This window comes from Pituophis catenifer, unplaced genomic scaffold (assembly GCF_029215685.1).
Source record: "Pituophis catenifer annectens isolate HBS135680 unplaced genomic scaffold, rPitCat1.0.hap2 SCAF_2, whole genome shotgun sequence".
Classification (NCBI taxonomy): domain Eukaryota; kingdom Metazoa; phylum Chordata; class Lepidosauria; order Squamata; family Colubridae; genus Pituophis; species Pituophis catenifer.
Genome location: NW_027256882.1, coordinates 97,317,265 through 97,342,547, shown reverse-complemented (window position 1 = coordinate 97,342,547; position 25,283 = coordinate 97,317,265). Strand labels below are relative to the sequence as shown.

Here is a 25,283-nt window from a genome sequence, read left to right as displayed (position 1 = left end):
GTGCTCAGTTGGAGAAGTTTGCATATATCATCAAACTATTCTGATGCATGTTGGAGAGCAAAAACTCTTAATGCCATACCTAAACTGATAACATCTGCACTGTCTATAACTAACCAGAGGTCCTTACTTAACGATGATAATTGGGACCAGGATTTCTGTCATTAAACATTGTGATCCTAAAGTGCAACATTACAGCCAGCTGTGTGAGCATGGCCAGGCAGGAGGGTGCTATGGCCTGCCTAGATGAGCACGCATGTGTTATGGAATGTGGGCAGGGATGTGCTGTGGGCAGGTCCATGATGCAGAATAAGTGAAAAAAGAACTGGGAATAACAACTCAAAGGAGGGACTTGCATGCTCATATTTTTTGTCATAGGATTTCATTTTAACCTTTTACTTAGGTTAATGGTGATATAGAATCTAGCTTTCCCAAATTAATGCCCTCCAATCTATCACATTTCAAATGCTTATTTGAAAGCATCAACCAAAGTGATTTCTGAACACATATAGAGCACACCAGTTGGGGAAGGCATTCATAAATAGCCAATCATAAATAGCCAATCCTTTGGACAAGCTACAAATGGACAAAAACCTGGTAATAGATCCCAAGGGACTCTTTTTCTGTCCCTAAGTCAGGGGATCCCAACCCCCAGTGCGTGAACCCGCACCGTTCCACAGCATGTCAGAAACTGGGCTGCCCAAACAAATGCAGCCCGATCCAAGGGATGCAGGCAGCACATGAAGCCATGCCTTCGATCTGCAAAAAACCTCTCTCTACGGAACCAATCCCTGGTGCCCAAAGGTTTGGGAACCACTGCCCTAAATTACTATCTTCAGCATCCTTTGAAATATGGTCTCACTTACCACATGCCCAAAGGTCAACAGCTTTGCCATAGGGATCCTTCCGGAGCACTTCAGGAGAAAGGTAACCTGGAGTGCCTGCAAAACCTGTTAATTGTCAAAATAGACAGCTAATTACACTATTTGCCCCCAGGAGAATCAACAACTTTTCATTTAGAACAATTCTCGGTCTTGGGATTTCTTATTACATGATAAATATTAAGAGCTGAAATAGCAGGGAAAATTGTCATCTCCCGAGCCTCGTGTTCTATTATGACGCATATACTGTGAGAGCTGTTCTTCTAACTTCTACTCTATTTGGATCCGGGTTTACTGCTCCCGCTACTCCCAAATGCTTCCCAAACAGTCCTATTTTTCTCTCCCCTAAAGCTGAGACTGCAAGCAATCTATTTCCCCACTGGAGGGAACTCCTCCTCCTAGTTTTGAGTTCACTCTATAAAGTCCAGTACTGGGGATGCCTGATTGATTGCTTCCTATCTCTTGCTCAGTGACACATGAAAATGACAAAGTTTTGTTAGCCTGCAAACAAAAACAGCAGGCAGGTCTTGGTCTTCTCTTCCTTTGCTTTCTTCCCCTCTGGGATGGGAGGATATTTATTGCTTGCAGGGCCTTTGGCAGCCGAGCAATGATTCCACTCTTGATTTTCACAGCTGCAGGTCTCATAGATTTGAAGAGGATCACTAATCATCCTCCAATGTGTTTTGAGGGATTATGAAGGACAGGCAACGGCCAACTGAAAGCGCCTTGCATCCCACTGCTGGCCCAGCCAGACGAACACTATCAGATCAAACCGACGACAGCTCTGTGAAGTCTCAAAGCAATCATCTTTTCCAGCCTTGTTATTCAAGATCCTTCTGGGACTTTTTTGGGTTGCAGAAGCATGTGCTGCACTAGTGTATTTGCAAAATGTATTTATGGCTTAGAAATTATAAAGGTATTCCCTTAACAGCCTGTGTCTACAGCTCAAAGATACAATAGTAACAGACATTAAGATGACCTAATCAGCTTGCAGTTATTACGACTTAATTAAACCCCAGCTGGTACTCCAGATTTATGTCTGTATGTCTGTAAATGCATACTTTCTCTCAATTGGAGTGGTAGCTGGCTTTATCATCATATAATATTATACACACAGAGATACAGAAAGAAATGTCTAAATAAATGCCACCAGGGAAGATTAATCCACAGTGAACATATTTGTTTCTATGATCCCTTAAATTAAGGCACTTTACTTAGCCTAAATCAGGGTAGTTGACTTTTTTCAAAACAGAAACTCCATTGAAGTAATTAGTTTTAGAATACAGATTATTTCAGCAATATGTGATTCTCATACATCTGACATGTTGTAAATAATCACATCCTAGAAATTTAATCCTTTAGCTTGACCTGGCAGAAGATGCTTAGGAATGACCTGGCCAGAATAAAGCTTTAAACACAGCAGCTGATTGACCCTCTCAGAGCAGAGAATACAGAGTTTTTACACATATACAGTATACTTCAGTATTGAAACCGTTGGATTCTTCCTCCTTGCTTTGTCAAGTTAACAGATACATGGTGGTTTGCTTGGTGGCATTAGGTGGCTGAGATATGGCTCTTCCCAGACTGGAAGGTATTGATTCCTGATTTGTTGGCTTCAGCCTTATACCAGTTTACTTTCTTTCTTTTTTAATATAATTTTGTTGAAAGTTTTAGCAAACGAGAATAAACACGAATACAAACTAAAATAGAGTAAGAAGGGGAAAAAATACAACAACCAGAGGAAAGTATTAATCTTATCATTTTTAGTTGTAGAAAAATACCAATTCACAGTAGTGCAGAATTAATGCCCTGCTTTATTTTACTAAGAGAGAAAAATGTATTTTGCCCAATTGTGCACATACAGACACAAAATGGAACCTCTGTAAGCCCAGTTTTCATCTACTCACCAAACCAGGCCTGCTGTTCTCCTTCTACTTCAATAGCAAGACCAAAGTCAGCTAGTTTAACAGCAGCTCCCTTCAGTTTGGAAGCCAGCAAGAGGTTCTCTGGCTTTAAGAGAGAGAAAAGAGAAGGGAACAATAAAAATGCAAAGAAAAAAAGGTCCCACTTTTCTCTTGTGACTGAGATGCATAAGTGTTATAAACAGAACACTAAACACTAAACTTGGCACACCTTTGCCTAAGAAGACAAATTTATATTTCTGGGAAATATGGAGAGAGCAATAAATTTATTTTTAATAGGAAGGCTAATGAACAAAAACAATGCAAGAACATTTAAAAAGATGAAGAAAAGAGGCTGTGGATGAGAAACAATGTATAGAAAGATTAATTGATGGGGGAAAAAAGAGGCTGAGCTGTGCCATACAATGTGTTAAGACAGAAAATGGAAGTTGCAAATGAGAGACAAGAAATTAAGATTAAAAATGGCAGAGAAAATGCAGTATTTTAATGAATAAAAACCATTTAAGAAAACAATTAAGCAAATGGAATTCAGAATAAAAGTGAGGAATGCTTTGAGCTGAAACTGAAGTGAGAGAACATCCAAAGAAATACTGTAAAGGCTTGTATGGGAATAATGATGATATGCCAGAATAACATTGAAGTGGATACTATTAATTTAGATTATTTCAATTTGCTCTACATGGGGCTGGGGATGAGCTGACCCAGAAGCTATAGCTGATAACAGAAGGTGATTGCAAATTTACTGACCACCAATTCAATAGAACCACACCCATCCGGCAGAAGGTGCATTAGTTGCCAGGAAGCTTCCAAGCCCAATTCAAAGTGCTGATTATTAACTATAATGTATTTTAAGTCTTCAATCCTCTTTTCCTTTGGACCAGGGATGTCAAACTCAAGGCCCGCGGGTCGAATTTGGCCCACGGGGTGCTTAGATTTGGTCCACAGGACCACCCTGGAAACAGCAAAGGATCGGCCGCAGTGCCTCTGGCAGCAAAAACGGAGCTCAGGAGGGCCACGCACAGCCCTCCTGAGCTCCTTTTTCACTGGTAGAGGGTTGCAGGAGGCCGTCACGGCTGAAAACATTTTCACTGGCAAAGCACTCAGGCCACCACAGGTGGCCCCAATATGAATGGCTTCAAGCTGGCCATGCTCCCCCTGGCCACACCTCCCTGACCCCACCCCCAAGGTCAAACACAACCCTGATGCAGCCATCAATTTCAAAGCAGTTTGAAACCCCTGCTTTGGACAATCTACTTCAGGGGGATTCTGCCTGCCTCATACAGTCTACTTGGAGAGAGCACTATAGACTCCTGGCCCCTGAAGGTTGTTACTGTTTTTTTCAGTAACAGCCTCCTCATTATGGAAAATGTTGCCCTCGTTGAGTCAGAATGACCTCCACCTTTTTATGGGATGATGGCTAAAAACGCTTAAATTTTCACAGAACCTTTAGAATGGAAAAATCCTTCAATGGTAGGCAATTGCATAAGGGTGTTTGTTTATTACCCACTGCAGTCCAGAGATTCCCGGCAGCTTATGTAAAGTATAAAGCCAAATAAAATATCAATCTAATTATAAAAGAATTAAAGAACTGGAGCCACACAGAAAGCTATAAGTGATAAAAAATATAAAATGAAGATGGCTTGCTAAAATCAAGAGAAGACTTTCTGGAACACTTGGAAAGTGCTTTTGAAATGTTAGCAAGCTTTTGAAATGTTAGCAAATAGGGGACTGGAATCTAAAGCAGTTCCTCTCTGTTTGATTGAATTGGTTGGGCTGTTACTGGTATGAGTAAGTGGTCCTACAGATATATCCAAGTGCCAGGCCAGAACAGCTTAAATCAGTAGCTTAAATTGCACATTATCAAGAGAAGATTTTTATTTCATGGAATACACTTTCACTCTAGGTTTTGTGAAGGAAGTTTAACCAGAGGAATGCTTTTAATTCTTTCAATTCTACAATGTATAAATATTTTACCTTTAAATCCCGATGCACCACACCCATCTGATGACAATGCAAGACAGCTTCCAGGATCTGCTGAATACAATGGCTAGGAAGAAGAAACATTGTCACATTATGTCATATTCCTCGTTATGGGTAATGGCCCGAGATAATGTTTCTCAGTGGTCTCCATTTCATGCTTCACTCCTCCTCTCATTTTCTATCTTCCTATGTGCTTTTCTGCTGAGAGCCAAGCAGAACAAGCTTTCATTACAATTTTAGCTTATTTAACAAAGAGAAATCTGACTCTGTAATGAAAACCCACCAGGGAATCTTTAGCGTTACTAAGGCTCCTTTCTGTAAGAAAGAAACAAAAAGAACTTAGAGATTTCTTTATGAGGTGATAGCAAAAACAACCTTCTCGCATAAATGTTGATTTTAGATGACATGACCATCCCAACAGGGCTACCATTACTGGGCTGCAAAACTCCAGATAACAATGAGATAGCAAGAAGGTCCCGCTATTTGGCATCATCTAGTGCTCATTAATATTTGGTAGATTTGATATGGTAGCCATAAGAACCATCTTGTTGGTAGATCTCACCAGGGTTGCTAGATGAGGTATAGGCATCATGCAGGAAACATAAAGACACAGGTGGCAGAACAGACAGAAGAGCCACCTGTAAAATGAAATGACTTGATTCACAGATGCTAAAATGCAATTGGGTTTGAATTTCAAGCCTGCAGCAAATTTGTATGCATTACGTTGGGTATCTTTTACCTTCTGCAAGGCAATCTCATGGATTATCTTCTCTGTGTTAGATACAATTTGCTTTACAAATTGGAGGAAACATTTATTTCACAAAGACCCAATATACCCACCTAGGTCAGTATTACATTGAATTTTAAATGATCAAATTTAAATTGGAAATTCAGATACAAATTAAGAACCATAAAAATGAACTGAACTGAAAAGGAAATTCATTATTTGTGAGATTGAAAGGCATACATTACTCTTGATTATCTAAATCAGACCTTTGGCCTAGAGAATTTTCCTTTTTCAAGGGAAGGCTGAAGGCCACCAATCTCAGTTGCAATTTAGTTACGATGGGTTCACAGATTGTGCCAAGCATCATACAGCTTCATCGAGTTCAGTTTAGCATGTTATGTAAACCTGATCTATTTTGTATAAATCATACTTTATAATGAATATACTGTGTGAATTCATTTAATAAACCATAGTACAGCACGATGTGCGATCCCTTGTATAATCTTGACCACAAAACATGCTAATCGCCTGCAACTATCTAATCCCCATTAAGCCTTCGCCCACCTGATTAAAAACAGTATTTTTCCTCTTATTTCAGTGAAATTATCACAGAATGTTGTGATATACAGCATCACAGATTGCTGCTATTCTAAAAAGATAATAATAATAATAATAATAATAATAATAATAATAATAATAATAATAATAATAATAATAATAATAATTTTATTTCTATACCGCCCTTCTCCCGAAGGACTCAGGGCGGTGTACAGCCTATTTAAAAACAGAATAAACATCAATTTAAAATAATTTAAAAATATTAAATAAATTTGGCTTAATTCAAAACCCCCAAAATTTAAAACATCCAATTTAAAATTATGTTGCTAACACAGCCTGGCGGAACAACAGGGTCTTGAGTGCGCAGCGAAATACCCGGAGGTCAGAAATTTTATGAATTTCCGGGGGCAGTTCATTTCACAGGGCTGGTGCTCCCACAGAGAAGGCCCTCCCCCTGGGTGTCTCCAGCCGACATGACTTGGCCGATGGCACCCTGAGGAGACCCTCTCTGTGGGAGCGGACTGGATAATAATAATAATAATAATAATAATAATAATAATAATAATAATAATAATTGACCACCTGATCAGTGGGTGCAGCAAAATTTCACAAACTGACTACCTACAACGCCATGACCGTGTTGCTAAAATCATTCACTGGAAATTGTGCCAGAAGTTTGGATTTAAGTACAGCAAAAACCACTGGGAACATCAGGTTGAGAAAGTTTTAGAGAATGAGAAACTCAAGATCTTGTGGGACTTTAGGATTCAGACTGACAGGCACTTGGTCCACAACACACCTGACATAACAATAGTTGAAAAGAAAAAAGTATGGTTCATTGACATTGCAATACCTGGTGATGCACGAATTGAAGATAAGCAGTAAGAAAAAATCACAAAGTACCGGGACTTACAAATTGAAGTTGAGCGACTGTGGAAAAAGAAATCGTGTGTTGTCCTGATTGTAATTGGAGCCCTCGGAGCAATACCCAAAGGGCTATCCCGCTATTTAGAAATTCTAAATTTGCCGGACTTGAACATTTTGACTCTACAAAAAACCACCTTACTCGGAACAGCTTACATCCTCCGACGATACCTTAACAGTTCCTAAGTCCTTGATTAGGACTCGAGCTGCTGAGCTATTAACCAGCCTCAAAGGCTGTGAATCTCACTAAAGATTAACTAATAATAATAATAATAATAATAATAATAATAATAATAATAATAATAATAATAAAGCCCTAGTATACTAATGGCTGAAATGTAGTCTTAACAGAAGAAATAGGCAGGCCTAACCGAGTAAGGAGCTGAAAATAAATTTTATAAGTGAAAAAAGTAATGTTTTCAGTCTTCTGGCCTATCAATTTCAGATAGAAAATTTAGAAACCAGTTTTTCTAGATAAGTGTTTTTCAGCCGTAGCAACTTTAAAATGTGTGGACTCCAACTCCCAGAATTTCTCAATCTGCCTGCTAACAGGGGAATTCTGAAAGTTGAAGTCAACCAATCTTAAATTTGCCAAAGTTGGAAAACATTCTCTTAGAGATACTTTGTTACCTTCCGGTACCTACCTGGCATCTGCTTCACTATAGTATTCTCTGGCAACAATGTCTTCAAACAGCTCCCCTCCAGTTACACTGAAAAGAAAGGAAAAGAAAATCAGCTTCCATTGATTGACAACGCCAAATAATCACATGTACTATGTAAGGATCTTGATCCAAATTTAGGTAAGTATCAGACAGAAAGAGTTTAGTCGATGCAGGCTGAATTGTAGATGATAGTGGGCTCACCCTGTGCTCCTAATCTCATGATGATTCTGTCAATCTTAATCGATGCCAGGGCTTACACAGTATGGTTATTCTGACCTAAATGCATGCTCATATATATTGGGGTTTGATTTTTTTTTCAATTTAGTGATTGACTGTAGGGAACAATTACCATTGTTTTGATCACTGATATATACAGGTAGTCCTGGACTTACAACAGTTCATTCGGTGACTATTTAAAGTTACAACGGCTCTGAAAAAAGTGATTTATGACAATTTTTTACACTTACAACCTTTGAGCATCCCCATGATCATGTGAGCAAAATTTAGATGCTTGGCAACTGACTCATATTTATGACGGTTGCAGTTTCCCAGGGTCATGTGACAAGCAAATTCAATGGAGAAGCCAGATTTACTTAACAACCATGTTACTAACTTAAGAACTACAATGATTCACTTAACAACTGTGGCAAGAAAGGTCCTAAAAAGGGGCAAAACTCACTTAACCAATGTTTCACTTAGCAACAGAAATTTGCGGCCAATTGTGTTCGTAAATTGAGGACTACCTGTAATTCCATAATAAACTAGCAATTATGAAAGGCATATATGTTTGAGAAAGCAGGATACTAATATATAAATACACACCTGAAGGATATTGTAACTTGCCATATTCATGGTAAGATAGGTTGTAAGAATAGGGGACTTTTTAAAAGAAAAAAAAGACTGCATGCCATGCTAGATTAACAAGTCTGTTTTTTGCATATGCAAAACTATGATGAATGGCAAAACAGAAAGGCTGTTCAAAATAGCTTTAGTTTCTAATCTGCCTGGATATTTTTTGAGACCACCAAAATGAAGTTAAATAGAATTTTTAAAAAGTATGAGTTAAAACCAGATATTCCCTCAAGGGCAGGAGCTTTACTGGAAATGACTGAATGTAATACATATGCGGGACCATTAAAGGTGAACAAACATTAATGGGATTTGCTGAATGCACTGAATAAAAACACTGTGAAAAGTTAAAGCTTTGAAAAGTAATTACAGCTTGATATCATATTGGGATGAAAAATGGCAGATGCCCAATCAAGGGAGATGACAGGAGTACTTGGGTTCTTTAGAGCTGAGAGATTGGGAGCTGGGGTCAACCAATCAATCAATCAATATGGTCATTGACTAATTCAAAAAGATGAGAAATTTTGAGACCACAAATAAAAATTATAATAAAACTAATGAGCCTTGGAGGTTGGACAGCCTTGCTATAGGGTCTCCTGCTTGAGCAGGAGGTTGGACTAGAAGACCTCCAAGGCCCCTTCCAACTTTGTTATTCTGTTCTGTTAATGATAAAAACATGATCTCAATGTACTACACATTCTACCAATATTAAAGCAAAATTTAAAGAAATAAAATTACATTGGTGTCACAAGAATAACCGTTAATAGAATGAATCCAGGTGGCCTACAAATATTAGATAATTAGATGTAACCAGTGATCTTTGCAGTCAGGACAATATAACAGAACATGGCAGGAAGTGTGTGGGGGAGTGGATTCCCTGGGATATGGAGGAAAATCTTCATTGTTGGGAAAGAAGAGGAATGTCTGTGGGTTTTGAACTATTCTTCTTCAATGAACATAGTTTGAAGAAGGACTATAATCCTAATTCATACATTTGTCACATATAACCTCATATTTCTTTTATGCATGAGTGAGATTTCCATCAAGTATATATTTTGTTTTGTTTTATTTGCATAGTGTCTTGGCCATTTATGGAGAGGGCAATTGACTTTCAGCATCACAAATTCTATACCTTGCTATCTGTGAGGAAGTTATTAGATTTTTCATTCCCTAAACCAGTTTTTCCCAACCCTGGCAACATGGTGCTAAGCCATGGTGGCACAGTGGTTAGAATGCAGTATTGCAGGCAAACTCTGCTCACAGACTGGAGTTTGATCCTGATTGGCTCAAGTTTCCATCCTTTCGAGTACAGTAAAATGAGGAGCCAGACTGTTAGGTTGATATGCTGACTCTATAAAACCACTTAGAGAAGGCTGTAAGCACTGTGCAGCAGTATATAAGTCTATGCGCTATTGTATTAAGATATGTGGCTTCAATTCTCAGAATTCCCCAGCCAGCATGAGCCTTAAAGTTGTCATGTTTGGGAAACTGTTCTTGGCTTATAGAGCATCTATGTCTTCCTAGTGTTTTCCAACACAGTGTTTCTTGCTTGTCTAATTGCATACCTTCTTGGAATTGTAAGACCCCCATTTCCATCCCAATCTTGCTCTCTTGGTAGAGATAGAAATAAAGAAACCAAGAGCAGCCTCTGGGCAGAAAGGTTAGAATAAAATAGGTATTTTGATTATGTGAATTTTACAGTAATGAATCTAAGCTGAAACTTAGATCTTAGATCCTTTAGAGCCTGCCTGCTAAGATCTAAGCAGGCAGGATCTAATAAAAAAAAATGGAGAGAACAGTGCAAGAGCAGCTGGTTCTCCAGGGACTCCATGTTAAAGATGCTAATTTTTGCTCTAATAACTTTGAAGGACTGATCTGCATAAAGAGCAATGGCAATTCTATTAAAGCTGCATGCCTCATAAGGGGGCATTTAAATACAATCATTTCATGAGTTGATGAAAATTCCAAATGTTGCCATCACATTTGGGACCATCACAGATTAACCTACTCCATTTCCCATCTTTTTTAACTATGGGAAATGCCTTGAGGAGTAAGAGATGGAATAGTTGCATTGTGTTTTTTTATTAGCTACTGCAGGAAACAGCTCTAACATCTAAACCACTTAGTTACTACTTTCTGATCAGAATGGGGCACAAGTTATCTGGCCAAGGTATCTAAGAATGAGTGTCACTATCTCAAAGTAGAAACAGAGGATAGTTTTTAAAAAGTTGCCCATGATGTATATCACTTGACTCATAACTGATAGTCCAGAAAGTCAAAAAACCATCCCAGAAAAAGACCACAGCAACCATTTCAGTATCACTCCTAAGAAAACTTCACTAGGCAGCCAAACTTGATTGAATGGTTCTTTATGGTTTCTCATTAAATGGGGGCTAATGTTTTTTGTAGCACTAACCTGTTTTTTTGGAAGATGGTAACAGAACAACAAAAAACAGTGTGTACACACCATACACAGCAAGAGATCCAATATGCAACATGGAATTCTCTGGAGAAAAGCATCCTATGGAAGATGAAGTGGGTATGCATGTTTGTGTCTATAATCTTTTTATTTCGTGGAACTCTCAACATGTATATGAAAATGTTTGGACTTTTTGGACTGTTTGGACTGTAATTACTTACAGGTCAAATATCAAATAATGGTGTGCCTCTTCTGATATGCTGTCATGGAGTCTCACTGCAAAAATAAAATAAACGTAAGATTATTATTATTATTATTATTTACTTTATTCATTAAACATGAAACTCAGTCAACTGAACATTCAAAAATGCATCACAATTACCATTGACTGGTGCTGATGGTTGATACAGGTTTCTGCCAGTGTCCTAGGTATCAACCAAGTACCTTCTTAAGATGTACGATGTTCCAAATAGTGCAGTTTTTTGCAGTTTCGCTGGTGTTATTGCAGGAAGCTGCAATTTGTTGATGTATCTTATAAAATTCTTGGACATGGTACCAAGTGCCCTGATGACAATGGGTATCACTGTTACATGTAACAGTGATTATTTTTATTATTATTATTTATTTTTATTATTGGATTTGGCATTTTGTCCATCTATTGAGTCCTTCCCAAGGACCTGGATAGGCTGATGTTGTTTGATGGCTATTATCACAGGTTGAAAGCTGTTCCAAGTAAAGCTGCCTTTTGCAATTGACAAGTGGTCATTTTGTCAATGCCAATTGGATTAAATGGAGCTCCAGATGTCACTATAAAATATTATTATGTCTTTATCTAATAATTGAAATTCTTTACAATTCTAACAACAATTTAATCTTTCAGTTCTGTGGTTCAATAAAACACTGCCTTGCTATAATGTGAAAGTACAAGAGCAAAAAATAAAACAATATTGAAACCCATCTCTTTCATTTTCTCAGACACGCCTCCTCTTCAGTACTCAGTACTGCCAGGAGTTGAAACCCAAATACATCTATAGGATGCAAACACAGGTTCTTTTAGACCATGACTATATTGCAACATTTCCATGGGAAATAATGATGATATCAGACTGTGAAACTAATAGAATACAAAATTTGGATGTAATACAATGGAGAAGAGCAGAAGGAGATATGAAATTAAGAGAAGGCAGAAAGCAGACTTGGGACCAATAGATAGTTGTGATGTCCCGGTGCCTGGAGGCTGTGCAGATCTGGATGGGGAGTAACAGGCTTCGACTCAACCCTTCCAAGACCGAGTGGCTGTGGCTTCCGGCGTCCTGATATAGCCAGCTGGTGCCATCGCTGGCTATTGGGGGCGAGGTATTGGCCCCCACAGAGAGGGCTCGCAACTTGGGTGTCCTCCTGGATGCACGGCTGTCTTTAGAAGAGCATATGACGGCCGTGGCCAGGGGGGCTTTTTATCAGGTTCGCCTGATTCACCAGCTGCGTCCCTTTCTGGATTGGGACTCCTTACACACAGTCACTCAGGCACTTGTCACTTCCCGCCTGGACTACTGCAATGCTCTCTACATGAGGGCTCCCCTTGAGGAGCACCGGGAGGCTCCAATTGGTGCAGAATGCGGCCGCGTGGGGGATTATGGGAGCAAGGGGGCGCTCCCATGTGAACCTCTCCTGCGTGAGCTGCATTGGTTTCCAGTGGTCTTCCAGGTGTGCTTCAAAGTGTTGGTCACCACCTTTAAAGCGCTCCGTGGCATAGGACCTGGGTATTTGTGGGACTGCCTTCTGCCGCCGTAGCCTCCCACCGACCAGTACGCTCCCACAGAGAGGGACTCCTCAGGGTGCTGTCAGCCAGGCAATGTCGGCTAGCAACCCCCAGGGGGAAGGCCTTCTCTGTGGCAGCTCCTGCCCTCTGGAATGATTTGCCCCCAGAGATACGAAGGATATCGGATCTCCGGGTTTTTCGCCGTGCCCTAAAAACTTTTCTTTTCCATTAAGCAGGGCTGGCGTGACCCCCCCTTTTTTTTAACCTTTTTTAGCCTTTTAAATTGTCAAATGGGTTTTAGTTTGAATGTTTTAAATTTTGGGCCACAGTTATATAATTCTTTTAAAAATTTTAAATTTTGTATTGATATGTGTTTAAGTTCTGGCTGTGCACTGCCCTGAGTCCACTAGGAGAAGGGCGGGATACAAATTGAATAAAATAAATAAATAAATAAATAAATAAATAAATAAATAAATAAATAAATAAATAAATAAATAAATAAAAATAAAATAGTTATTTTGTATTTGTGTCCAGATGTGGATTGATGGGATTAGTATTGTTGCTGAGAATTGGGAACTTATTTGTTTCAATTCAAATATTCAATTCATTCAGCTTATATTAGCCAATAACATTTTTCAGATCTTTGTATTGTGTGTTTAAAGCTATTACAACAAAAGATGCATTGCATACGTTGCAATGTTGCTTTACCATTGTTCGCATCATGGCCTGGTTCAGAAAACAATATACACCTTGATTCATAGTATGATTTTAAATTAAAATAGGAAAATATGTATTGCTTCTAAATTGTCATAAAATAGTCAACCGGCCATTGCTTGAATTCTTAGCTGAGTCATCTATGTGGTATAGCTTAGAAAATTTTCCTTTAACAATTAATTAACAATTAAAATGTGTTGGAATTTAAGTATTAGTTCAGATTCAGGAGAAATCACTAATCTACATCAGAGATATATGAAAATATTTTAATGTTATTTAAGACAAGGGGATCCTAGGTATTTAATGTATTTCCATGGATATTCAGCTTCTGGTTGTAATTCAATAGATATATTTTAAGGCACTCTGACTATATGGAACTCAAACGCACAAAAGCATTGCAGGTCTGAAATTTCACCTTGCTCAGAGAATTGGGAATGAATCGTAATTGTAATTTTCAGCAATTTTATCTGGAAATCACTATAGCTTATCCAGTTTCTTTTGTTTAGTAACATGTTGGATCAGGATGAAAGCTGAACAATATCACGGATAAGAAACTCTCCATCTTCCGAATAGCAATTGAGGAGATTCTCAGAAGTGCTGTAATCAGGGTTTAGAATAGGATAAAAATGTTTTACTCAAACTTCAGAATGTTAACCTTGGAATCCAACAATGAGTTATCAAATAGATGCTTTCTACTCAACCAATAACTAATGTAATTTGTTTGGCAGGGTACCTCAGCTTTAAAAGAAACCTTACTATCACAGCATTCTAGCAGGCAGGATGTCTATGGATGTGGGGCTTAATTTGATATTCTCTGACAAATTCTTGTGGACACCAGTTATCAAGTCAATCTTCCACCCCGACATCCCATCTGGAGATGGCTTCCATGTCTAAAGTGGCATTCCCTTTACTTTAATTGTAACTCTGAACAAACCTGGAAGCAAAATGTGGAGCATACCAGAGCATACAATCAATGCGGCTAATAGCTTAAAAACATCCAAAAAATCCTTCCTCCCCCATCTTTTTCATCATTAAAATGATCATAGGATTTGGCTTTTCCCATCACAAGAATAGCATAGTGAAAAATACACAAAGAAAGAAAATTTATTATAGGAAATTTAAAATTTTTGTAAAGAAAAAATATGAATTCTTATTGAAAGAGCTTGCACTAATGAACCCCTTGAAAAGTTCATTCTTTAGAAGGCTAGCTCTATAGATTTTACAATTCCTGAAAAGATAATACGTATTTCAGTTCTCATCTAATTTTGGTATGTTTCAGAATTACTTCATATTTCTGTGAATTAGAAATTCAAGTAAATGAGGGCAGAGATGATATTGTTGCCATTACTGAAACTTGGTGGGATGAAACCCACAAATGGAACATACAGCTAGAGGGATTTAAATTATTTAAAAGAAATAGACCAAGTAAAAGAGGAGGTGGAGTTGCACTATATATAAGAAATAACTACATCTCTACAGAAATAGAGCATAACAATGATGAAAATTATCTTGAATGTATTTGGGTCAATATTAAAGGGGGAAAAATGACATTGCCATAGGACTATACTATAGGGCACCCAACAAAACAAACAGAGGAAATAGATGGACTTTTTGCTAGTCAGCTAACTAAGGTATGTAGGAAGGACATCACAATAGTAATGGGGGATTTTAACTACCCTGACATCAACTGGGAAACAAACTCTTCACCAAGTGCAAGATCCAACAGGTTCCTAACAAACTTAGCAGACAACTTTGTTTCCCAAAAAGTAGAGAAGGGAACAAGGCAGGGGTGAAATGCTCCCGGTTTGGACCAGATCGCCCAATCTGGTAGCGATAGCGGCAGGTGGTTCGGAGAACCGGTAGCAAAAATCCCTGTCCCCACCCCCATGCCCAGTTTAGCTGCACGATCATCAGAGGTTTTTTTTTTTTTACTTTTAAAAGCATTTTTTCTAAAACCTCTTTGACCGAAGAGGTTGTAGAAAAAATGCTTTTAAAAGTTAAAAAAAAAAGTTGGCCACGCCCACCCAATCACATTACCCCCCACTAACCCATGCCGATAGAACCAGTAGTAACAAATTTTACATTTCACGACTGGAATAAGGGGATCAGCCATATTGGACTTAATTCTCACTAACAGAGATGAAATGATATAAGGTGTTGAAGCTACAGGAACCTTGGGGGCAAGTGATCATGTAATATTGGAATTCAACATTATGCAAGAACAAAGTCAAACTAGAGTCTTGGACTTTAAGAGAGCTAATTTCAATAAACCTAGAGAGATCTTGGGAAGGATTCCATGGATGAGAATCCTCAAGGGGAAAACAATTCAAGAAGCTTGGGAAATTTTGAAAAGTGAGATTATAAATGCCCAGTTTAGCACAATACCAATGAAGAAGAAAAATAATAGCTCTCAAAAGAAACCAGCATGGCTGCATAAAGAACTCTCTGACAAATTGAAAGACAAAAAGGACAAGTATAAAAAGAGGGGCATGTAACTAAGGCAGAATATCAGCAAATAGCCCGAGTCTGCAAAGATGAAGTGAGAAAAGCTAAGGCTCACAATGAACAAAGGCTTGTGACAAAAGTAAAAAATAACAAAAAAGCTTCTTCCAAAAACAAGACAAAAGTCAAGGAAACAATTGGTCCATTGCTGGGAGAAAGTGGCAAGAAGGTGACAAGTAACAGGGAGAAAACAGAACTACTTAACTCATTTTTTGCATCTGTGTTTACACAAAGAGAAAAAACAGTCCAATCTATCAAAAACAGCACCACAAAAATCAGATTAGGAACACAAATTAAAATAGGGAAGAACATGGTAAGTGTGCACCTGTCTACCCTAGATGAGTTTAAATCACCAGTACTGGATGGATTATATCCAAAGTTTCTGAAGGAACTGGCAGACAAGATCTCAGAACCATTGAACTATATCTTTCAAAGATCCTGGAGCATCGGGGAACTGCCAGAGGACTGGAAAAGAGCTGATGTAGTTCCTGTCTTCAAAAAAGGGGGGAAAATAGATCCAGGAAACTACAGACCTATCAGCCTGACCTCAATACCAAGGAAGATTCTGGAAAAGATAATCAAGCAACGAATCAGCAAACACCTAGAAGTAATCAAAGTAATAACCAAAAGCCAACATGGGTTTATCAAAAACAGATCATGCCAGACTAATTAGTCAGGGGTGGGTTCTAAATTTTTTTACTACTGATTCTGTGGGCATGGCTTATTTTGTGGGCATTGTTTAATGGTCATGGGACAAGCAATTCTTTAGGATTTAGCAGAAGTACTGGTCTACCAGGCTTTTAACTGTTTGCAGAGCTATACCGGTCTACCCATTTGTTTTTGGAGCATACCGATCTACCCATTTGTTTTTGGAGCTTTCCAGTCTACCCATTTGTTTTTGGAGCGCACTGGTCTACCACCACACTGCCTTTACCACTGATCAGCTGTAGGGCGGCCCTTTGAAGTGCCGCGGCAAGAGTTTAAACAGTTTTTTGCTGCTCTGCCATTACCGAGAGCATCGGAAACTGCTTTCAGGCAGCTTGGCCTCAATTGCCAATCTACTACCACTGAGTGGTTTACATGGAGAGGATCGATTCTAGCCGATCAGTTGAGAGGCTTCTTGGCGTCTCAATTTAAAGCTAAGGTGTCTTGTTTTTTTTCCCCTCTTCTTTGTCAAGTGAGCCCTGATTTTTTCCTTCTAGCTGATCAGCTGGGACTCGGGAGGCAGTGAATAGATTGGGGGCAGGGCCAGGCAGAGATGTATTTACTGCTTCTCCAAACTACTCAAAATTTCCATTACCGGTTCGCAAGAACCGGGGAGGCCCTGTACTCTTCAACATCTTCATCAATGATTTGGACAAGGGGATAGATGGGTACTCATCAAATTTGCAGATGACAAATTGGCAGGAATAGCCAACACTCCAGAAGATAGTCTTAAGATACAGAAGGATCTTGAGAAACTTGAACATTGGCCGCTATCTAACAAAATGAAATACAACAGTGAAAAAAGTAAGGTTCTACATTTAGGGAAGAAAAACAAAATGCACAGGTACCGTATATGTGGTACTTTGCTCAACAGTAGTAACTGTGAGAGGGATCTTGGAGTTCTAGTGGACAACCATTTAAATATGAACCAGCAGTGTGCAGCAGTTGCCAAAAAAGCCAACATAGTTCTGGGCTGTATAAACAGAGGGATAGAATCAAGATCACGTGAAGTGTTAATACCACTTTATAATGCCTTGGTAAGGCCACACTTGGAATATTGCATTCAGTTTTGGTCGTCATGATGTAAAAAAGATGTGGAGACTCTAGAAAGAGTGCAGAGAAGAGCAACAAAGATGATTAGGGGACTAGAGGCTAAAACATATGAAGAACGGTTGCAGGAACTGGGTATGTCTAGTTTAATGAAAAGAAGGACCGGGGAAACATGATAGCAGTGTTCCAATATCTCAGGGGCTGCCACAAAGAAGAGGGAGTCAAGCTATTCTTCAAAGCACCTGAGAGCAGGACAAGAAGCAATGGGTGCAAACTAATCAAGGAGAGAAGCAACTTAGAACTAAGGAGAAAATTCCTGACATTTAGAACAATTAATCAGTGGAACAACTTGCCTCCAGAAGTTGTGAATTCTATTCTATTCTATTCTATTCTATTCTATTCTATTCTATTCTATTCTGTTCTGTTCTGTTCTGTTCTGTTCTGTTCTGTTCTATTCTATTCTATTCTATTCTATTCTATTCTATTCTATTCTATTCTATTCTATTCTGAATCATTGCAGATTATACTAATGGAATTTGATTAAAAACAGCCGAACTTAAATTTTGGATTTGATATAAGTCTGTGAGAAATATAAATATTATTCAAATTTTAATCATAACATTTGCATAACTTATTGGAAATACCCTGTTCCTATCTGTTCTGTGCTATGGCTAGAAAAGCAAATGCAATTCTCCTTTGAGACAGATTCAGCTTGTGACAACCTAGGGAGATACATTTATGAAGTTTTCATAAACAGTAGAAGGGGCCTGGTTGCCACTCTCTTCCTCCAGGATATTTTCTGACCTATCAGTCGTGTGTGTGTGTGTGTGTGTGTGTGTGTGTGTGTCTATATCTCTATCCAATCGGCATCATCTATATCTATATCTACATTTATCTATACATTTACATCTAAGAGCCGTAGTGGCACAGTGGTTAGAATGCAGTATTGCAGGCTACTTCTGCTGACTGCCGGCTGTCAGCAATTCGCCAGTTCGATCCTCACCAGCTGAAGGTTGACTCCGCCATTCATCCTTCCAAAGTCAGTAAAATGAGGACCCAGATTGTTGGGGGCAATATGCTGACTCTGTAAACTGCTTAGAGATGGCTGTAAAGCACTGTGAAGAGGTATATAAGTCTAAATTGAGATTTTTTATTCTCAGTATTCTGGCCAACATATCCAGGTGAGAAGAAGTCAATATATAAAATGAACAAGATACAAATAAAAATTAACCTTGTGGTTCAGCCAAGTCAAGAAATAATGGAAATGTATTTATGTTATTGTTGATTTTGAAACTATAACTTGTATATTGCTCATGTTTATTAATAATTTTAATATGATCACTAAATGATCACTCCAGTATAAAACTGGAAAAAAAAATAACCAAAGTTAGTTCCTAGTAAATGCAAATACTTCAGGATCACAAGATCTTAAAATCTTGTTCTCAAATACATTAAGCTTAACATTCCTCCGCACTAAAAACTGATTCACACTACCACTAATGCATTTTTAAATTATTCTTTTAGGGTTTGATAATCTAAGCAATTATGTGCTGTTTCTGAAAGTTCTGAATGTTAATAACAGAATATCTTTCTTTAAAATGTTTGGTTTTCCATTTCAGTTTAAAACATTCTTCACACAGATGGGAATTACTGGGGTAGAGAGCAATTATTTTAGAAGTTTATGAAATTGGTTTGGCCCCCATTAGAAATTGACAAATGGTTTAGTAAGTATAGGACGTATTTTGGAGAAACATGTAAATCTTCTTGAAGACCATCTGTAATAGCTGTGCTATTACAGATTAGCATAGTTCTGCATTGTATTTCCTAATTTTCTGTTCAAGATGGACAACAGTTTATCTGGAAATGGAAAGTTACAAATGCAAATTATTATCTAGAAATGTCTCCATTCAAATTTTTCTGTTACTAGGTAAGCTGCTGTACTTTGCTCTCAGTTATTTTCATGTTTTAAAAAGTTAGTAGAATATTAAAAGGACTTCCCTCTGCTTGCTTCTCTTCTCAAAGGAGAAGGAGAAGGAGAAGGGCTTCTTTGGAGCAGATGACAGGGCACAGCAATCCAGAGTGTTGTACGTGTGTATAGAAAACAGGAAAAACATATAAAAAACAAGAAAAAAATTAAGGAAATGATTGGTCCGTTAATGGGAGAAAATGGCAAGAAGGTGAGGAGCAGCAGGGAGAAAGCAGAACTGCTAGACTCATTTTTTTGCATCAGTCTTTACACAACAAGAAAAAAAGGCCAACCTATTAAAAAAACCTCAGTAAAATGCAGATTAGGAATGCAAATCAAAATAAGCAAGAAAATTGTAAAACAAGACCTATTCATTCTAGATGAGTTTAAATCAGGGATGAAATATAAAATTTGTTACTACCAGTTCTGTGGGTGTGGCTTGGTGGTGGTGGTGGGGTAATGTGACTGGGTGGGCATGGACAACTCTTTTTTTTTTAATTTTTCAAAGCATTTTTTCTAATGCTTTGAAAAGCCTCTGCCGATCAGGCAACTCAGCTGGGATAGTCAGAGACCAGGGTATGGTCTCTGAGGGCATGGTGGGGGGGGGGGCAGGGATTTTTGCTACCAGTTCTCCGAACCACCCGCCGCCATCGCTACTGGATCGGGCAATCCGGTCCGAACCGGGAGCATTTCACCCCTGGTTTAAATCACCAGAACCATATGGATTACACCCCAAGGTTTTAAGGGAACTGGAAGACATGATCTCAGAACCACTGATCTCTTTTAAAGATCCTGGAACACTGGGAAAGGCCTGATACAATTCCATCTTAAAAAAGGAAAAAAGTGGATCCAGGAAACTACAGACCTATCCATCTGACATCAATACCTGGGAAGATTCTGGAAAAGATAATCAAGCAATAAATCTGCAAACACCTAGATGCAAGCAAAATCATAACCGGAAGCCAAGATGGGTTTGTTAAAAACAGATCATGCCAGACAAATCTTATTGCATTCTTTGACAAAGTGACAAAATTAATGGACCGGTGAAATGCTGCAGATATAATGTACTTAGACTTCAGTAAAGCATTTGATAAAGTAGACCACAAGCTATTATCTGATAAAATAGAAAAGTGTGGGATAAACAGCATCACCATCAGATGGATTCATAACTGGCTGACCAATGGCATTCAATGTTTCAGTGTGCACTCAAAGTCCTTAATGGAATTGCATCTACATGGAGGGATGTATGGAGTGGGACATCTCAAGATTCTTTCTAAGGCCCAATAGACTTCAATATCTTCATAAATGATTTAGACAAGGGGAAAGAAAGGGAACTCATCAAATTTGCAGATGACACCAAGCTAGCAGGAATAGCCAACACTCCAGAACATATTCAATATACAATGTATAGAAGGATTTCAACAGACTTGAACACTGGGCCCTATCTAATAAAATGAAATTCAATGGTGAGTAAAGTAAGATACTACATTTAGATAACAAAAACTAAATGCCCAGGTATAGAATAGGTTCCTGGGTCAATAGTAGTAACTGTGAGGAGGATCTTGAAGTCTTAGTGAACAATCACTTAAATACTTTTTTTTTTTAAAAAAAAATTTATTGTAAACAAACATACACATATAGACATAGACGTTAAAACAAACTAGACATAAACTAACTATACAATGAAATCAAGTCATATAACTTGCACTTTGAAAGTAGAGTTACTTCGGTAATTATATATCAATATATCTATATATATTATCTTTCATCTTGTATCAATGTTTATATAACGATATTTCCTTTTGTTTGCTTATTTTTGTGTCCTTGGGTGGTATTCTCTTTTTTCGTGTCTTTTTTATCTAACCATTTGTACCATTCTTGCCAAATTAAGTAAAAGTCTGTATCTTCTTTTCCTTGTATTTCTCTGGTCAATTTATCCATTTCTGCACATTCCATAATTTTTTGTATTATTTTCTCTTCTGGTGGCGTGTTTTCCAATTTCCACATTTGTGTTTCTACAAAGTCAGCTTATTGCCCCCACAATCCGGGTCTTCAATTTACCTACCTCGGAAGGATGGAAGGCTGAGTCAACCTTGAGCCTGGTGAGATTTGAACTCGCACTAATTGCAGGCAGCTGGCAGCTAAGTGCTACATAACAGCACTTAGTCCACTGCACCACCAAGGCTCTTTTAAATATGAGCTAGCAGTGTACTGTAGCTACCAAAAAAGCCAATGCAGTCCTAGGTTGCATTAACAAAGGGATAGAATCAAGATCACATAAACTGTTAGTATCACTTTATAATGCCTTGGTAATACCACATTTGGAATAGAACATCCAGTTTTGGTCACCTTGATATAAAAAAGATGTTGAGATTGCAGAAAGAGTGCAGAGAAGAGGAATAAAGATGATTAGGGGACTGGAGGATAAGACATGAAGAATGGTTGCAAGAATGTCTGGTTTAATTAAAAGGACTAGGATAGCACTGACATGATAGCAGTGTTCTAATATCTAAGAGGCTGCTACAAAGAAGGGGGGGTGTCAATCTATTCTTCAAAGCACTAGAAAGCAGAACAAGAAGCAAAGGATGGAAACTAATCAAAGAGAGAACCAATCTACTTTAGAACTAAGGAGAATTTTCCTGACCAAACAATTAATCAGTGGAACAACCTGACTCCAGAAGTTGTAGTAGGGACTCCAACCCTAGAGGTTTTTAAGAAAAGATTGGACAACCATTTGTCTGAAATGGGATAGGATTTCCTATTTTAACGGGGGGGGAGGGGGTTGCAGAGATGGTATTCAGAGGTGGTATTTAGCAGGGGAGGGGGGGGTTGCAGAGGTGGTTCTGACCAGTTCTGGAGAACCGGTAGCAGAAATTTTGAGTAGTTCCGGGAACCTGTAAATAACACCTGGCACCGGCCCCATTTATTCTCTGCCTCCCGAGTCCCAGCTGATCAGGAGGAAATGGGAATTTTGCAGTAACCTTCCCTGGAATGGGGTGGGAATGGAGATTTTACAGTATCCTTCCCCTGGAGTGGGGTAGGAATGGAGATTTTGCAGTATCCTTCCCCTGCCACACCTACCAAGCCATGCCATGCCCCCAAACTATGCCCACAGAACTGGTAGTAAAAAAAATTGAATCCCACCACTGGGGAGGTTGGATTAGAAGACTCCAAGGTCCCTTCTGTTATTCTGTGTTTAAACAAAAGTACCACCACTGATCACTTTTATATCACGACTTTAGCATAATTCAGTATGATATAGATGTTTTCTCTCCTGATGTCCAATTTGCACAAGTCTGTTCTTTTGTTATTTTTATTAGCTTCTGTCATCTTTATTTAGCTCCTAAGTGTTATTACTGTATATCCAAACGTTGTTTTTATTCCCACTTTCTTATGTATTTGAAATTTTTCTAGTATTTTACATCTCGTATCATATATGTGATTAATTTTCTTTATTCTTCACAGACTTTTTTGGCTTAATGTGTAAAAAGGTAACAAGATTTATATATGATTTTACAGTTTTCCCTTGCATGCGTTTTCGTACAGCATACATGAAAATCAATTATTTCATAATGTCCTTGCTTCCAACATTTATAATCCAAATCTTTATATATCTCCTGAAAGCTTCAAGATCAAATATGACTAGAGTGATTAGTTTATTGTATCAATTTTCACTCATCATTAAGCACAATACAATTATATATACCCGTGACGGTGAACCTATGGCACGGGTGTCACAGGTGGCACGCAGAGCCATATTGGTGGGCACGCAAGTGTTGCCCTAGCTCAGCTCCAGCGCGCATGTGTGCACTAGCCAATTGATTTTCAGGCCTTCCGGTTCCACCGGAAGTTGGGAAACTGGCTGTTTCCAGTCTCCGGGGAGACTGGAGGAAGGCCGTTTTTGCCCTCCCTAGGCTCCTAGAAAGCCTCTGGAGCCTGGGGAGGGGGAAAAATGGGCCTACCGGGCCCACCGGGCCATTGCATGCCAAAAACAGGGGGAAGTGGGGGGGGGTCATGTGCGCATGCGCAGGAGGGCAGGGCGCATTGAATTATGGATGTGGGCACACGCACCCGCGACCCCCCCATGCTCCCCCCGATTTTGGCACGTGATGGCAAAAAGGTTACCCATCACTGATATATACTCTTCTAGGTATATATCAATATGTAAAGGTTGCACTACCCCTGACCATAATACAGTTTGATTTATTTTGGACATAACTGAGTTATCTAATCATTGTAATAGAGAGCCACTTGAAAACCAAACTGGTCTACTTTATAGGTTTCTTCAAGGTCTAATTAATAATATATGTGAGGCACTTTGGACAAACATTTTATAAATACTTAATCATTATACTGCAGAGAGGAATAAAACGTTATATAAAGAAAATGTGGCAGAGATTAAAAAACAGAATACCAACCTCTAGGAGGTGAGAAGATAGGGTAAATGATAAAAGAAGGGGAAAAAATTACTTTTATGATGCATTAGTAAAGAACATTTCCTATGACACGATATGTTTTTGCTTGCATCGTATTTTATTTTTTGGCATGCTTGCCTTGAAATTTTTTCCTAAACTATAAAAACATCACCTTTGGTAAAATATTGTCATCTTGAGCCAGTCTGCACTAAATTTTCTCTGAAATTTATTATTGTATTGCAAATTATTATAGGGATTTATGAGTTTTGTTGTGCTTGAATGAATCTTTTTTTTCTCATTCTCCATTGTACATTTGAAGATTTGAGGCATGGCTGTTAATCCTATCTGTTTGCTCCCTAGTTCCATGTGTGCATAATGACAGGCAATCTGATGATAGTTACCAGTATAGTTTAGTACTACTTCTGCTTATCCTATCTTTCTCCCACTGTGTGCTCTTATCGTTCCCTTGTTGGGTTTTCATTTTTGGGGGTTGGGGATGGGTGGGTACATTAATCCTATGTCCTCTGTCTCACATATTTTATACTCATAAGCATGAGCAGTGGCATGTGGTTTGTATCACCATCAGAACAGGGGTGGGTTCTAAATTTTTTTACTACCGGTTCTGTGGCCGTGGTTTATTTTGTGGGCGTGGCTTGATGGTCATGTGACAGTTATTTAGGATTTAGCATAGGTACTGGTCTACCAGGCTTTTAACTGCTTGCAGAGCTGTACCGATCTACCCATTTATTTTTTGCAGGCACTGATCTACTCATGTATTTTTGCAGGCACTGATCTACTCATGTATTTTTACAGGCACTGGTCTACTCATGTATTTTTGCAGGCACTGATCTACTCATGTATTTTTGCAGGCACCGGTCTACTCCTTTATTTTTGCAGGCACCGGTCTACTCATTTGTTTTCTTTTAACACTGATCAGCTGTAGGGCGGCCCTTTGAAGCCCCGCGGCAAGAGTTTAAACAGTTTTTTTCCCTCTAGCCATCAGCTGGGACTCAGGAAGCAGCAATAGATTGGGGGTGGGGCCAAATAAAAGGTAAGAATAATGCATGGGGTGGGTGGGGGGTGGGGGGCAGGGAGGAGCAGAACCGGTTCGGTGACATCATATCGTCACCGTTATCCGCTCTGCAGAACCGGGTGGAACCGGGAGGAACCCACCACTGCATCAGACCATGATAGAAGATGAGGTTTTCTGCTATGCATTCTCATCTAAAAATAAATTTTGACCAAGTCAGATC

The 25,283-nt window shown here is 38.7% G+C and overlaps 1 protein-coding gene across 3 annotated transcripts in view; it reads right to left on the bottom strand.

Moving 5' to 3' along the window:
• The window catches only part of CAMK2A (calcium/calmodulin dependent protein kinase II alpha), a 150,752-nt gene that overhangs the window by 34,997 nt on the left and 90,472 nt on the right, over nt 1-25,283 (bottom strand). For all 3 annotated transcript variants that reach the window (XM_070937226.1, XM_070937225.1, XM_070937227.1), the window contains exons 4-8: nt 11,141-11,195; nt 7,634-7,699; nt 4,775-4,847; nt 2,786-2,888; nt 864-947 (exon numbers count right to left, since the gene is read on the bottom strand). In XM_070937226.1, coding sequence (XP_070793327.1) covers nt 864-947; nt 2,786-2,888; nt 4,775-4,847; nt 7,634-7,699; nt 11,141-11,195 — 381 coding nt within the window. The remainder of the gene's footprint in view (nt 1-863; nt 948-2,785; nt 2,889-4,774; nt 4,848-7,633; nt 7,700-11,140; nt 11,196-25,283) is intronic.